Source organism: Mytilus californianus, unplaced genomic scaffold (assembly GCF_021869535.1).
Source record: "Mytilus californianus isolate M0D057914Y unplaced genomic scaffold, xbMytCali1.0.p SCAF_1, whole genome shotgun sequence".
Taxonomy (NCBI): Eukaryota; Metazoa; Mollusca; class Bivalvia; order Mytilida; family Mytilidae; genus Mytilus; species Mytilus californianus.
Genome location: NW_026262581.1, coordinates 62,402,179 through 62,415,872, shown reverse-complemented (window position 1 = coordinate 62,415,872; position 13,694 = coordinate 62,402,179). Strand labels below are relative to the sequence as shown.

The 13,694-nt window shown below is 32.6% G+C and overlaps 2 protein-coding genes across 3 annotated transcripts in view; one reads left to right on the top strand and one right to left on the bottom strand.

The window, feature by feature from the left end:
* LOC127705554 (dynein axonemal intermediate chain 4-like) overlaps window positions 1–787 on the top strand; it is a 47,465-nt gene extending 46,678 nt beyond the window's left edge. For both annotated transcript variants that reach the window (XM_052209891.1, XM_052209884.1), the window contains one exon: window positions 259–787. In XM_052209891.1, coding sequence (XP_052065851.1) covers window positions 259–369 — 111 coding nt within the window. In that variant the 3' untranslated portion in view covers window positions 370–787. The remainder of the gene's footprint in view (window positions 1–258) is intronic.
* A 4,636-nt stretch (window positions 788–5,423) lies between these two features.
* Window positions 5,424–10,096, bottom strand: LOC127705620 (uncharacterized). The gene is made up of 6 exons (XM_052209953.1): window positions 9,329–10,096; window positions 8,522–8,646; window positions 7,750–7,931; window positions 7,366–7,489; window positions 6,549–6,759; window positions 5,424–6,135 (listed from the first exon to the last, which is right to left on the bottom strand). The coding sequence occupies exons 1-6, from the start codon at window positions 9,972–9,974 to the stop codon at window positions 5,645–5,647; spliced, it is 1,779 nt and encodes a 592-aa protein (XP_052065913.1). The 5' UTR covers window positions 9,975–10,096; the 3' UTR covers window positions 5,424–5,644.
* Window positions 10,097–13,694: the final 3,598 nt, after the last annotated feature.

The following is a 13,694-nucleotide window of genomic DNA, read 5'->3' as shown; positions in this document are numbered from 1 at the left end:
AATTTAGTCTAACATTTCTGTTCATTCTTTAAAAATCACAATAATAAATGCATGCAATTATTTCGAAATTACAGAATTTAATTTAACAAAGGTATTTTTTTTATAGGTGAAAAAAGAGAAAACTAAGGAATTTGCCTTAAAAGGCTCACACATTCTATGTGTTTAATATTATAATGTTAACTGAGCATATTTATTTATTTATTTATTTACTTCCTTTAGATTTTCATTTTTTTAGATTTAATTGTTTATGATTTTCAGCTTGAAATGTTGAGAACTGTAGTAGAAACAAATATGAACAGTGGGTTAGGACAAGAAGTGCCAGATTTCATGAAGACAGAGGAAGAGTTAGATGATGTTAGTGAAATGTGAGACGTTGAAGGATCTGATATGATAACAGTGAAACCAAACTTGTAAGAACTGAGATACAATCATCTGCAGTATAAAGTAAAAAATAGGATTATGTTTTACTAAAGACTTCAATATCCTTCTCATAATATATAGAATTTCTATGGATATGAGTCTAGGTAATAACTGAATGGAAGCCATTTTGTGATTTATCTTACAGAGATATCAATTTATAATTCTAAGCAGAACTAAAACTCCAACATTTAATCAATTTAAATCCAATTTATAAGATATTATTTTTTGTTAAGTCTGTGATACATGCCGTCCATTTTTGTACAATTATTGAAATGTATTTTATTGAATTATATGCATTTTATTTATCTGTGACTTGTTACTGATCTTTTTTATTCTTTATTTATTAATAAAAGTATTTTGGAATAAACTTTGTTTCTGTTGTTTCTTTCCCTGCACTTATATAAAAAAAAATGTGTTTAGATGCCCAATGAGACAACTAGTATCCACCAGAGTTCAAATGAAGGATAGAAGCAATTGTAGGTCACCGTACAACCGTCAACAATGAAAAAAGCCATACCATATAGTCAGCCATAAAAAATTTCAAATGATTTAAATGAGAAAAATTACTGCCTTATTATAATATAACAATACCAATTTATGAAAAACATATATGACAGACATGAACCAACGACAACCACTGAATAACAGGCTCCTGACTTGGAACAGGCACTTAAAGAATGTGGTGGGGTTAATCATGTTTTGGGGACTCAACCCTCCCTCTAACCTGGGACAGTGGTATAACAGCACATCATAAGAACAAATTATATTATTTATGTTCATTTAATTAAATTTTAAAGGTGTCTTTCTTTTCAAAAATCTAACATTTGTCTTTATTTTCCCTTTGGAACCTCTTGTTTAAACTAAAGCAAACATAATGATGATTTGATCTTTGTTGATGTATTTGTTTGTCCATATACAGTCTAAATGAATCAATAGTATTTAACAGAACTTGCAGAGAATCTTCAATTCTAAATTCCAAAGTGAATTGGCCATAGAAGGGTAATTGTTTATTGCCTTTATTTATTTTTTGGAAAAGAGAGAGGAAAGATACCAAATGGATATTCAAACTTATATGTAGAAGACAAACTGACTGCCATGGCAAAAGTAAACAAGTAAGAGACAAACAACACTCTACAAAACACAACATAGAAAACTACAGACCGAGCAACAGGAATCCCACCAAAAACTGGGTGATCTCAGGTGCTCTTGAAGGGTAGGCAGATCCTCCTCCACATTTGGCTTTAGTTGTGTTTCTTTAAATACAAGTTCTGTGATAAGTCTCAATTGGTGATGTTACGTTTGAGGAACATATCCATCATCAACTGTGAAACGGATATCCCATAATGGCCAATCAACTGTTGATAACATTCGTAAGAGTTTTCAAAGAGATGACTTCAGCTTTACCACTTGGAACCTTTGATTTAATAATAAGTCCCCTACTGACGAAGTCGAAGGGGACTTTAGGTTTGCACTCTGTCCATCTGTCTGTCCATCCGTCAGTCCGGCAAATCAGTTTTCCACTTTTTTTCTTCATGCTTAAAGATATTGATTTGATATTTGGTATATAATTTTTTCGTGACAAGTTACAAATCGAGTTCGAATTTTGTTTCAGTCTGATGATTTTACACAGAGTTATGGTCCTTGGACTTCGAAAAATTCACTTGAATAATCAGTTTTTCGCACTGTTTTTCGTCATGATTGAAGATATTGATTTAATCATGACAAGTTACAGATCAAGTTCAAATTTTGTTCTGGTCTGATGATTTTGTCCAGAGTTATGATCCTTGGACTTAGAAAATTCACTCAAATAATCAGTTTTCGGCACTCTTTTTTGGTCATGCTTGAAGATATTGATTTGATAATAGGTATATAGTTAAATCATGTTAAGTGACAGTTACAGATCAAGTTCAAATTTTGTTCTGGTTTGATGATTTTATTTAGGGTTATGGTCCTTCACTCAAATAATTGTGTGTCGCCGGCAATGATAGTTGCGGAAAGCGAGACATAGGGATGGCTTTTCTGGTGATGGCGTCATCAATTGTTAAGTTTTCTGCTTAAGTTAGTTTGATAGGAACTACTTGCGATAGATCATTGATATTTTGTATAAAGATGCATTACTATCAGTACATATCAGTTCGACGACAATTTTGAGGCCCTGCCTCCTAGGCCATGGTCCAGTGACTCAATGAATTAGCAATTTTAAGTTTTAAGTTTTCTGCTTAAGTTAGTTTGATAGGAACTACTTGTGATAGATCATTGATATTTTGTATGAAGATTTTTTTTTTATCTTTTATTTTTTTTTCAATAGTCAGGATTTAACATACATGTATCCCTACACTACCACCTGACAAGGGTATCAAGGGGTTACATATAAAAAATAATTCAGTATACAATATATATCACTGACAAGTTGATTTTTATAATTATACATGTAGTATTTAAGGTTGCATATAAATTTTATTTAATTATATTCTCTCGCTCTCTGACTTTCTCTCATACAATACAAATACTCTTCACTCATTTGTTTTGCTACAATATGTACATGATGTATCTTGACTTACATTTTAAAAACAAAATATTTTAAAGAAAAAAACAAAAAACAAAAAAACTCAAGGCTAAATATTTGCTCATGATATATAGATATTTTATTCTCTCACTTATATGAAACAATAATTGATTAAATATTACATGTAAAGGAGACCAAAATTTTTCACACACTTGGACTCTATTATTTTTCTTTGCAATATAATATTCAAGAAATTGGTATTTCTTTATTCTATTCTTTAACCCAACCATATTTGGTTTTGTTTCATTTAATTTACATTTGTATATATAGTTTTTTGTAATTATGACTAACAGATTCCTATTTTGTATGAAGATGCATTACTATCAGTACATATCAGTTCGACAACAATTTTGAGGCCCTGCCCCCTAGGCCATGGTCCAATGACTGAATGAATTAGCAATTTTAAGTGTTAAGTTTTCTGCTTAAGATAGATTGATAGAAACTACTTGTGATAAATCAATGATATTTTGTATGAAGTTGCATTACTATCAGTACATATCAGTTTGACGACAATTTTGAGGCCCTGCCCCCTAGGCCATGGTCCAGTGACTTTGAATTAATTAGCCATTTTAAATGTTAAGTTTTCTGCTTAAGTTAGATTGATAGGAACTACTAGTGATAGATCAATGATATTTTGTGTGAAGTTGCATTGCTATCGGTACATATCAGTTTGAAGCCAATATCAAGGTCCTGCCCCCTGGGCCATGGTTCAGTGACTATCAATTAATAAGAAATTTTCAATGATTAGTTTTCTGCTTAAGTTAGTTTGATATGAACTACTTGCGATAGATCAATGAAATTTTCTATAAAATTGCATTACTATCAGTACATATCAGTTTGACGACTGTTTTAAGGCCCTGCCCTATAATGGTCCAATGACTTCAATCAATTAACAATTTTCAATGTTAAGTTTTATGCTTAAGTTATTCTAAAAGGAACTATTTACAATAGACAATATTTTCTATACAGTTACATTGCTGTCTGTATATCTCAGTTTGTCAAAAATTTCCAGGCCCTACCCACTAGTTGGTCTAGCGCCTTGAATTAATAAGCAATGTTGCTGTCCATCAGATTGTCATTTTCTGAATTTTATGCCGACATGCAAGACATCTCTATGTCAACAGTTTATTAACACTTTTTTTCGTCATGCTTGAAGATATTGACTTGATATTTGTTATATAGTTTACACCATGACAGTTAATAGATAAAGTTATCATTTTGTTCCAGTACAATGAATTTTTAACTGGTAGGATACTATGTATTGCCATGCAATACTCTCAGAATGCTTGGTTTTTTTTAAAGTAGCAACCCTCTATTAAGAACTCAGAATAAGAAAGCAAGCACTGGAATTTTGTATTAAAATTGATGTATGTTCATAATATTTTTTTTCTACCTTCAAAATTAAGATCCTTGGTGGCCCAGTGGTTAGTAAGGTCCTTTGTGGCCGAATAGTTCAGATTGTTAGTTGACATACCCTATAGATCACATCATCCAAATAGTGTTATGGTAGGGTTTCTAGACTTATTATTTGCAAAAATGGTAAATGCCTTTGAACCACCAGTATGTGAGAGAGTTTGACAGGTACTACACAATGTGGATGGATTACCCTGATAACCATGGCTTCTGCCAACTGTACAAATGTTTAAAAGGTAGTTTTAAACATCTGCAAATACCTCATAATTTCAATGAAGTTGGTTTTATGGTCTTGCCTGTGAAGAAAGTTGTAGATTTTGAGACTTAGGGATGCAAATGAGGTTTCCATTTGTCACTTGTCTTTTTTCATGGTTCATGGACTGCTCAGATAAGCTATCTTTTTTGGTCATCTGAATTTCTCACTTATGAGTAAAAGGATGATTATATTTTCTTATATGTGATCCTTGCATGGTCTACATGTCTGTCAGACAGGGTTCACCTGTTTTCAGCTTCTTTTAATGGATCAGTGTTCAAGGTTAAGTTTTCAAGTGGTTATTTCAGATTCTACAAGCAATAGGTCAAATGTTTTAGGTGTATGGAATGATTGCAAGGTCTACATGTCCGACTGGCAGGTTTCTTCTTACCTTAACCTCATTTTTATGGTCCATCTGTCAATGTTAAGTTTTTATAATTGATAAAATTGAGAATGGAAATGGAGAATACGTCAAAGAGACAACAAACTGACTAAAGAGCAGAAAACGGCCCAAGGCCACCAATGAATTTCAAAACAGAGAGAAAATCACGCACCAGGAGGCAGGCTTCAGCTGGCCCCTAAACAATATGTATACTAGTTCAGCTAATGGACCTCACACTAAACTCTGAAACATTAAATATTCTTAATCAGTAATGCATGAGTTCCTGAATAGTAATTAGAATTGCAGATATTCATGTTCTATGGCATTGTTTGTATAGGGGAGAATTAAAGATCAGGAAAAATCCTTGAATAGAGGAGAGAAAGAATGAGCAAGGTTTTTTTAGCATTTTATTACAAATAGTATTTAACAAAATATACACAATAATAGTACAAACATAAATAAGTCTTTAGTTAATGAGATAAAAAGCCTCTTTGTGTCAAACCTGTGATGGCTTTTAGTGATATCATCTTATATTAACTATAGGGTCATACCCATACATATAAAGCACTGAGAGATGCATTGTTTTACACTTGGTGTCAGCAATCACAATTTATTTCCTTTTACCGCCATTACCAAGGAAACTAAATGATCCTGGTTGGGCTGCTCCGCCACCACCACCACCACCACCTCCGAAACTTAAGAATGGATTTCCACCACCGCCTGCATTAGTTGGTGGCTGTGGCTGTGGTTGTGGTTGTGGTAATGGCTGAGCTGCATTATTTGTAGCTGGTTGATTAAATCCTGTATTAGCTGGTTGGTTGAAACCTGTATTTGCTGGCTGGTTGAAACCTGTATTTGCTGGTTGATTGAATCCTACATTGGCTGGTTGATTAAATCCTGTATTTGTTGGTTGGTTAAATCCTGTGTTGGCTGGTTGGTTAAATCCTGTGTTGGCTGGTTGATTGAAACCTGTATTGGCTGGTTGATTGAAACCTGTATTTGTTGGTTGGTTGAATCCTGTGTTGGCTGGTTGATTGAAACCAGTATTTGTTGGTTGGTTAACAGTATTGGTGTTAGCTCCAAATGTTAGTCCATTATTTCCTAAAATAAAATCAAAGTTTAAATGAAAAAGTGTTTTGTGAATATTCAATATGGTTTCATGATAGAATTTTAAACTTGTTTTTTATTTTATGAATTTACAATAATTCTTTCATATTTTCAAATCAACCAAAGAACAGTCACCTTACTTTGAATATATTTATCTTATGAGGGGAAAAAATACTATATTAATCTTTACAAATAATTTGATTGTAAGTTAATTAAGTAAAACTGCCAAAATTATAAAATTCAACTCAAAATAATTGATACATTTACAAGTAAAAATTAAAGTGCAAAAAAGGTGGAGTGTTTACACCTTAACTAGAATTATAAAGATATCACAAAGACATTTAAAATATATGTAATTAGTTAATAAAAGCATTGGCCCAAATTAAGTCTGAGACTATAGTACCTACCTTGAGCTGGTTGTGTTGGAGCTGTGTTAGTATTACTAGGAACAAACACACCTCCAGACAAAGCTGCTAGATCTTGTTCAGAGTAAGGTTTGGCCCAGTTAGAATTACTAGCTCTACCAACAGTACAGCAAGCCAGAGGAGTTCTTGCGTTACCATTCATCTGACTGGCACTGTTAGTACCTGTTCCTTCATCGTCCCGTTCAAGTTTGATCTGTAAAGCATTATAAACAAATATATATTTGATGGTCAATTTGATTACTTTCATTTTACTGTAACTGTGGAACAAGAAACAAACACAATACTAATTACCTAGTAAACACAGGAAAAGTTGCCGTTTTTTTAATGTGACAAAACGTAATATTCGATCTATATTTTTGATGTATGACTGCCAACATTTATTAAATAAATCAAATAATTTCAATGTAACATTCAAATTAATCTTTTGGTTGATTTTTTTATGTAGTCCTAACCTACAGGCATCTTCAATAAATTTAAGTCTTTTTCTAAAAACGTATACAAAAATATACATATAAATATCCTTTTTAATCATGATTCAACCCAACTAATTGTGTTTGTTTAATGGTAAAAGGTTAAGACACTGACAAATTAAATTGCCTCCAAAAACTATTGTTGATGTTTTCAGCTCTAGCTAACATCTACACAGCAACTAACGTAACTGATCTCTATCAATAATACAAAATTATGTTGACTACAAACTACTTCTAAAGCTGTGTTAAATTGTAATGATTGCTTTAACCGATTCGGTTTTAATTGAGAAGTAATAAACTGATATAGTTGCTGAAAATGAAGCACTTACAACTAGTGATCTTCCAATGACACTGTTCCTACCAGCTAAGGAGATAACACTGTCTCTGAACTGTGTTGATGATACACCTTCTTTGGACTGTAACATGTTCCCTAAATCACCAACATGTCTCAAACTGTCAAATAAAAAGATTAAAGTTAAGAAATTTTACAATAACTCAGTGTATAATCCAAAATGTGGGTATGGATTTAATTTACGTTATTTTTCGTATTCTATTTTTTTTTTAGAGGAATCGTGTAGTTATTTGTTGCTCACTAAATTAAATAATTCCACAATCTGTTTATAAAAATGTTTCTTGTTAAACTATAGAGTTCTCAATTCAGAATTCCGAACAGGTTGCCATTATCTTATGTGTTTTAAAGTTTGCAAACTTACAATGCGAAACTATTTCTTCCACCATGTCTTGTTTGTGTTGGGTTATAATGTGGTCCAACCCTGGAACAACTATCACCATTGTCGCCATACTCGTGGATGTGTACTCCTCTCTGAGTATCGACTGGAGACAGGGGTAGACCAACAACTTGTATCCTAATATCTACTGCTGGGTTTCCATATAACTAAAAATATGCATCTCAATTTTATTACTGTTAATTTCGTGCAAAAAAGGATTCAAAATCGAACTTGTTATATAAAGAATGGAATTTATAGCTTTGGTTCTTATGTTGTATTACTTTTGGAAACAAAGTATTATAATTGTTATTACTATCTTATCCTGAAAAATTAAACAATTCACATTAAAAATAACTCGGAGACGGAGACATATACAATAAATCTACTGGAAAGTCAAAGAATGAGCTGTTCTACCTCGTTGGACTTCATGTTTGATAATCGGCGAGACCAGGATTATCAAAATCAATTCCAAACTTTCTTTCTGACCAAAGATCAGTTATGGCAAAATTTGAACAAAATCAAACAAAAGCTATCGAAAAAGTAACCAGATGTCTTCCAAAGGACGGCGATGACACTTCAATACTATGAAAATGTCGCAAAAAATTAAATAATATTAACACTTTTTATGATTTCGTACGTATTTTTACTGAAGTTTTTATTTCTCTTTAAATTTTAAACCACTACAAGAAAACGGATAAAAATAACATGGATATAACAGAGGCAAAGGACAGAGAAGTTCATGGTGCTTCATACTTACAAATTGTCGGAAATCCGCTCTTCCTTTGATGTTGCTAGTAGAACTGTTGAAATAACAAGTGGCATATCTGTAATTGTTTGGATTCTGTGATAAATTCATGAAAAACTGTCTTCCCGCACCTGGTTCTGTGAATAGAAATGATAAAATTTCATTCATATTTTGTAGAATGGAATTAAAATAAACTAAATTTTATTTGAAAATTATATGTCTCCGAAGACTTGAATAACGGGATGTTTGGCCGAGTAATATCATGTTTTGTCGGACTGTATAGTAAAATGTTCATATCAAAAGTTGATATCAATTTTGTGTAATCAACTCCTCCTGCAGTTTACAATTCCGAATCGGTCTCCTACAGTTTTCAATTCAGTTCCTTGAAATTTCAAGTACAGATTGTACACATCATAAAGAATTGTTGAGCTTTTTTCCCATTTTTTCAGACTTCAGAACTTAGTTATTTTTTCAACAAAATTTTCAAAAGACGGCATCAGTTTCCAAGTGTAACTTTCTCCTCCTGTAGCTTTCAACCCAGATCATTGTTTGCACATCTGATAAAATTGCCCCCCACCCTTTCCTTTGTTACATTTCATGTTTACATATATCTAAAATGTTAAGTATAGACCGTTCTTCTTTGTTTAGGAAGTTTTCGTGCAACCCTGCTATTTTAGTTTTTGATCCATTTTTTCAATTTATCGATGAACTACAAAAGATACTAGTAACAAAAAGTTACAGTGGATTTCACCGAGACAACATTAGCAAGATGCGTTTATTAACAAGGTTTTGCTGAATGGTTGTAATAGTAGAACTTACGTTGGCCCGGTGCAGTGGCTTGTCCAGGTAATCCAGGCTGTCCATTACCACCAAATGTTCCATCATTGCCACCTAAAAAGTTTCCCACTCCGCCAAATGGGTTACCGAAACCCCCAACATTGTTAAACTGTCCGGCTGCTGCCTGTCCGGGAAATTGTCCCCCACCTGCTTGTCCTGGAAACTGTGCAGCGCCTGGTTGGCCTGGAAACTGGCCGCCAGCTCCCTGTCCTGCAAATTGTCCAGCTCCGGCTTGCCCTGGAAACTGTCCACCAGCTCCCTGTCCTGCAAATTGTCCAGCACCGGCTTGCCCTTGAAACTGTCCTGCTCCAGCTTGCGGAAATTGTCCACCTGCACCCTGTTGAAATTGACCTGCGCCTGCTTGCGGAAACTGACCTCCACCTTGTTGTGGGAATTGGGCTGCAGCCCCCTGTTGAAACTGGCCTGCACCTGCTTGTGGAAATTGTCCTGCAGCTCCCTGTTGAAACTGTGCTCCACCACCTGCTTGTGGAAATTGATTGGCACCAGCTCCTTGTTGAAACTGTCCGGCGCCTGCCTGTGGAAACTGTTGGCCTTGTCCAAAGTTCTGTCCTTGCGCTATGGTTAATCCAATACTTAAAGCGAACACAAATATAATTTTGCTTTTCATTTTTGTTGTTTGTTAGTTCATTAAATTGTTTTTTACACTACTGTATGTCCGAGCTCCTATTTAAATATACTTGAAACGTCAGAAATTTCTGAAAGTGAATTCTCAATTGACGTGAATGATTCGATTTTTGTCCAACCAAATGACGCGATTTTCCGTCTACCTTCCAATGAAATAGCTTAAATTTAGTGCTATCAATCAAAAAGTGTCATGTTTAGGAAGTAAACAAGGGTGAACAATATCCTGACAAACGTAACTTCCCGTACTACTAATACGGGTAGAAAATGACATTCACATGCAGGGCAGATGATGATCTATCGTCATGATTCATTGAGAATACTTCCAAAACATACAACAGTTCAAATGTCACTGCATGCATTATTACAAATCAAAAGAAGAAAAAGATTAATCATAGAAAAATTGAAAACAAGTCATATATATCTTTCTTATTCCAGACAATTATTCATTTAATGAGCGGGACATTTTATTGATTTTATCTTATTTTGCTATTGTTGTTTTTCTTACCAACGATTATATGAATTTTGAATTCGTGCTACAAATTTATCATAACCAAGAATTTATACATATACTTGTTATAATTTATACTATATTGCATTGTAAGTCACTTATCTATTACTTTTTATTGTTTTCTTTATCTGTTGCAATTTCGTCAGTTGTAAGCGTGCATATAGTTTTTACTATAAACTAAGATAGGTTTTATATAATTGTTATATTTCATATTTTGTAAATTGGAAAACATAATTTTAGATATAGCATAATTGTAAAAAAAATAGTACACAGAGAAGGTCCGTGTTTACAAGATTTCCCCTGGCTATACATGTTCGTTACATATATGGCCGTTACATAAATGACAAACAAACAAACAAGATTGTCGGGTAATAATTTGATAGCGTGAAAGAAACACATTTCCGTGTTTTACTGATCTAAGTCATGTTACCCTTTATTATATAAAATTGTATCATTGTAAATGTTGAATTATATATCCCCTGCAAGGATACCGTCCAACAGCCCTGTTATGTGTTGTGAATTTACTCTTAAGTTCTATTTCCATAAGTATGTTTTTGTAATCGATCGTTTCAGGTTATTTGTAAATGAAGGTACAATAATCGAATTGCCATGTAAGAAAAAAAAAATGTTGATAACTAATACTTAAAAAAAAACAAATTAAAGTAAAGAAAAAAAAAATAAATGAAAGAAGATAGTTAAATGTGATATCATTTCGTTCATAGGGGATCTTTTTCATCCAATAAGCCCAGGACTGAGTGACTCTGGAAGCGTTTTAAAATCGTAGTTTTAATTGGCAGATAAAACATTCTTTGTCCATGGTTTAACATTTCCCCCAAAAATATGTGTTTCTTGTTTCTTTCCAAGTTTTGACTTAAACAGACACGAAATTAATGTTTTGTCACAAATCAGGCAATTGGACTCTGTCGAATACTTGTCTCATTGCGGCGTCTCATTGACAACCATTCCAAATCTCATTATTTTACATGCAAAACGTCCAAACTGCATGGTTGCATATCAAATTTTGGAAATTGCACGGGACAAACATTGCAAATGAAAATATTAAATGACAAAGGAGACACGGAGACACGGAGACATAAACAAATACGAATACTAGTAGGTTAAAATAGCACCTGTAAAACTGTCGAAGAGATGATTTCAACTTTATCATTTAAATCCCACGTTAAATAGCTCCCTTGTAAGCAGTAACACTCTTTAAAGGAAATCAAATTTAAAAAATCGTAAGACCTGGAATATCGGATCATCGGGAATACAAACTCGGACTATTCCGGTGCTGTTCGAATTTTGCTAAATATGTATTTTTAACCCAAACACACAAAGTCAGCCTGAGAAAGTATTTTTTATATTGAAAGTAGCCCTACTATGACAAAAGAACAGTGCTTTTGATGTCATTGTTTACTTAAACTAACAAACAAATACTCAGAAATAATCTTTTTGGTGAAGGAGAAATATATTTAGACCATTTCGAGCCAAATTTATTTGTCCATGATTTTCCATTAAAGATGTAGGACCAATGCGCTCCCTAATACACTTATTTAAGATTTCCAGAAAAGCAGGGTTTATTTTTAAAGATGGATAAAGATATTTTATCTTTCCAAATTAGGTGCCAAGGGGAGCATATATGTAACAAATATAATCCTTTACAACATACAATATTTTCCATGACATTCGTCCAAAATAAACCTAAATATTGATATAGAGGCGTACATGCTATTATATGTTCAAATAATATAGAGATATATAGCAGACGTCCTCTCACTTGATATTATCTGCAGTTATTATTATTTTTTATTTTATTTGCTGGAAATGTATATGTCGTGTACATGTTATTATTTTGTAAAAGTTATTTTTTGTACAAATATAATTGTACAAGTAATTATTTTGTACAAGTAATTACTTGTACAATTTTTGATGAGAAAAAGATAATAACTTGTACAACTCACTATCTTTGAGTTATATTTGTTTCTTCCTTCTGTTTTTTTTTTCTCATATGTTTTATTCAAAAACTCCTTTCTTTGGGTTTCTTATTTGGTTTTGTTATTTGTTGGGTTATTTTTTTCTGTTACTTTTTTTTTTTTATTTATTTGTTGGTTTATTTATGCATAGAAGACATCATTCAGCATATGTATTTTTGAAATTGATATTGTGTTTGTTTTCCTGTCTTTTTTCTGACGCAGTCAGTATAATTTCGGTTTGTGACCCATTTATAAAGGACGCTTCACTATGGTAACTGCATGCATGATGTCACAAATATTTATCTGATTGGAAGAAATAACAGAATTGAAAAAAAAACGACAAAAAAGATACATGCTACAACAAAAGGATAACATTACGGACATAAAATCAAACTTAAAAATATTATCCAGATAAATAAAGATAAATTCAGGTAAAGAAGGTATCATTAAGGTGGCACGGTAGTATTTACATTCCGGAATTTAGGTTGCTCTTTTGTGTGCTTATAAGTCAATATCTGAACAGTGTGATTGGACAAAAAATGCTGTATCTACTGAACCATAGATGTATAAACCCATGGGTTTATACATCTCATGGGTTTATACATCTATGACTGAACATACTATCCGAAACTGAGGGATGAATGAAGTGTAGAAAAATTTGAAAATGAATTTTTGAGAATTTTTTTGAAATTTTGTATTCACTGCATGATAAAATACATTAAAGCACTAGTGGTTTAGGCTTCTAAAAATAGCAAAAAAAGTAAACGGTCATCATAATACTACATATTCACATTAATTTCTGAATAAAAAAGATGAAAGTACTTCAGTTAACTGTGTATGTAGAATTCTGGGCAGTGTTAGAAAGTGGTGAAAATTCTAAAAAGGCTACCATTATCCCTATGGGCCAGGAAATACTACCGTCCCACCATTATCACCACTGTCAAAATGTTTGGATTTTTTAGGCTTTGCATGAGTAGTAAATATCACTGACAGGTTCATTAGATCTACCAGGGAAATGTACTGATTTGTTGTGAACATCAAATAGGCCAAGGTAGAATAACGATTTGTACAAGTTAATTTTATTATCTTTTTCTCAACTTGATAAAAATTGTACAAGTAATTACTTGTACAATTGTATTAGTACAAGTATTAACTTTACAAAATAATAACATGTACACGACATATATATATATATATATAATATATATATATATATATATAT

What these genes read in the sequence shown, in the direction of transcription:
- LOC127705620 (XM_052209953.1), bottom strand. Translation starts at nt 9,974, where the DNA reads ATGAAAAGCAAAATTATATTTGTGTTCGCTTTAAGTATTGGATTAACC. An exon ending in AGCCACTGCACCGGGCCAAC is followed by an intron (nt 8,647 to 9,328) that starts GTAAGTTCTACT and finishes TTCTATTCACAG; the next exon opens with AACCAGGTGCGGGAAGACAG. An exon ending in TCCAACACAACCAGCTCAAG is followed by an intron (nt 6,136 to 6,548) that starts GTAGGTACTATA and finishes ATTTTATTTTAG; the next exon opens with GAAATAATGGACTAACATTT.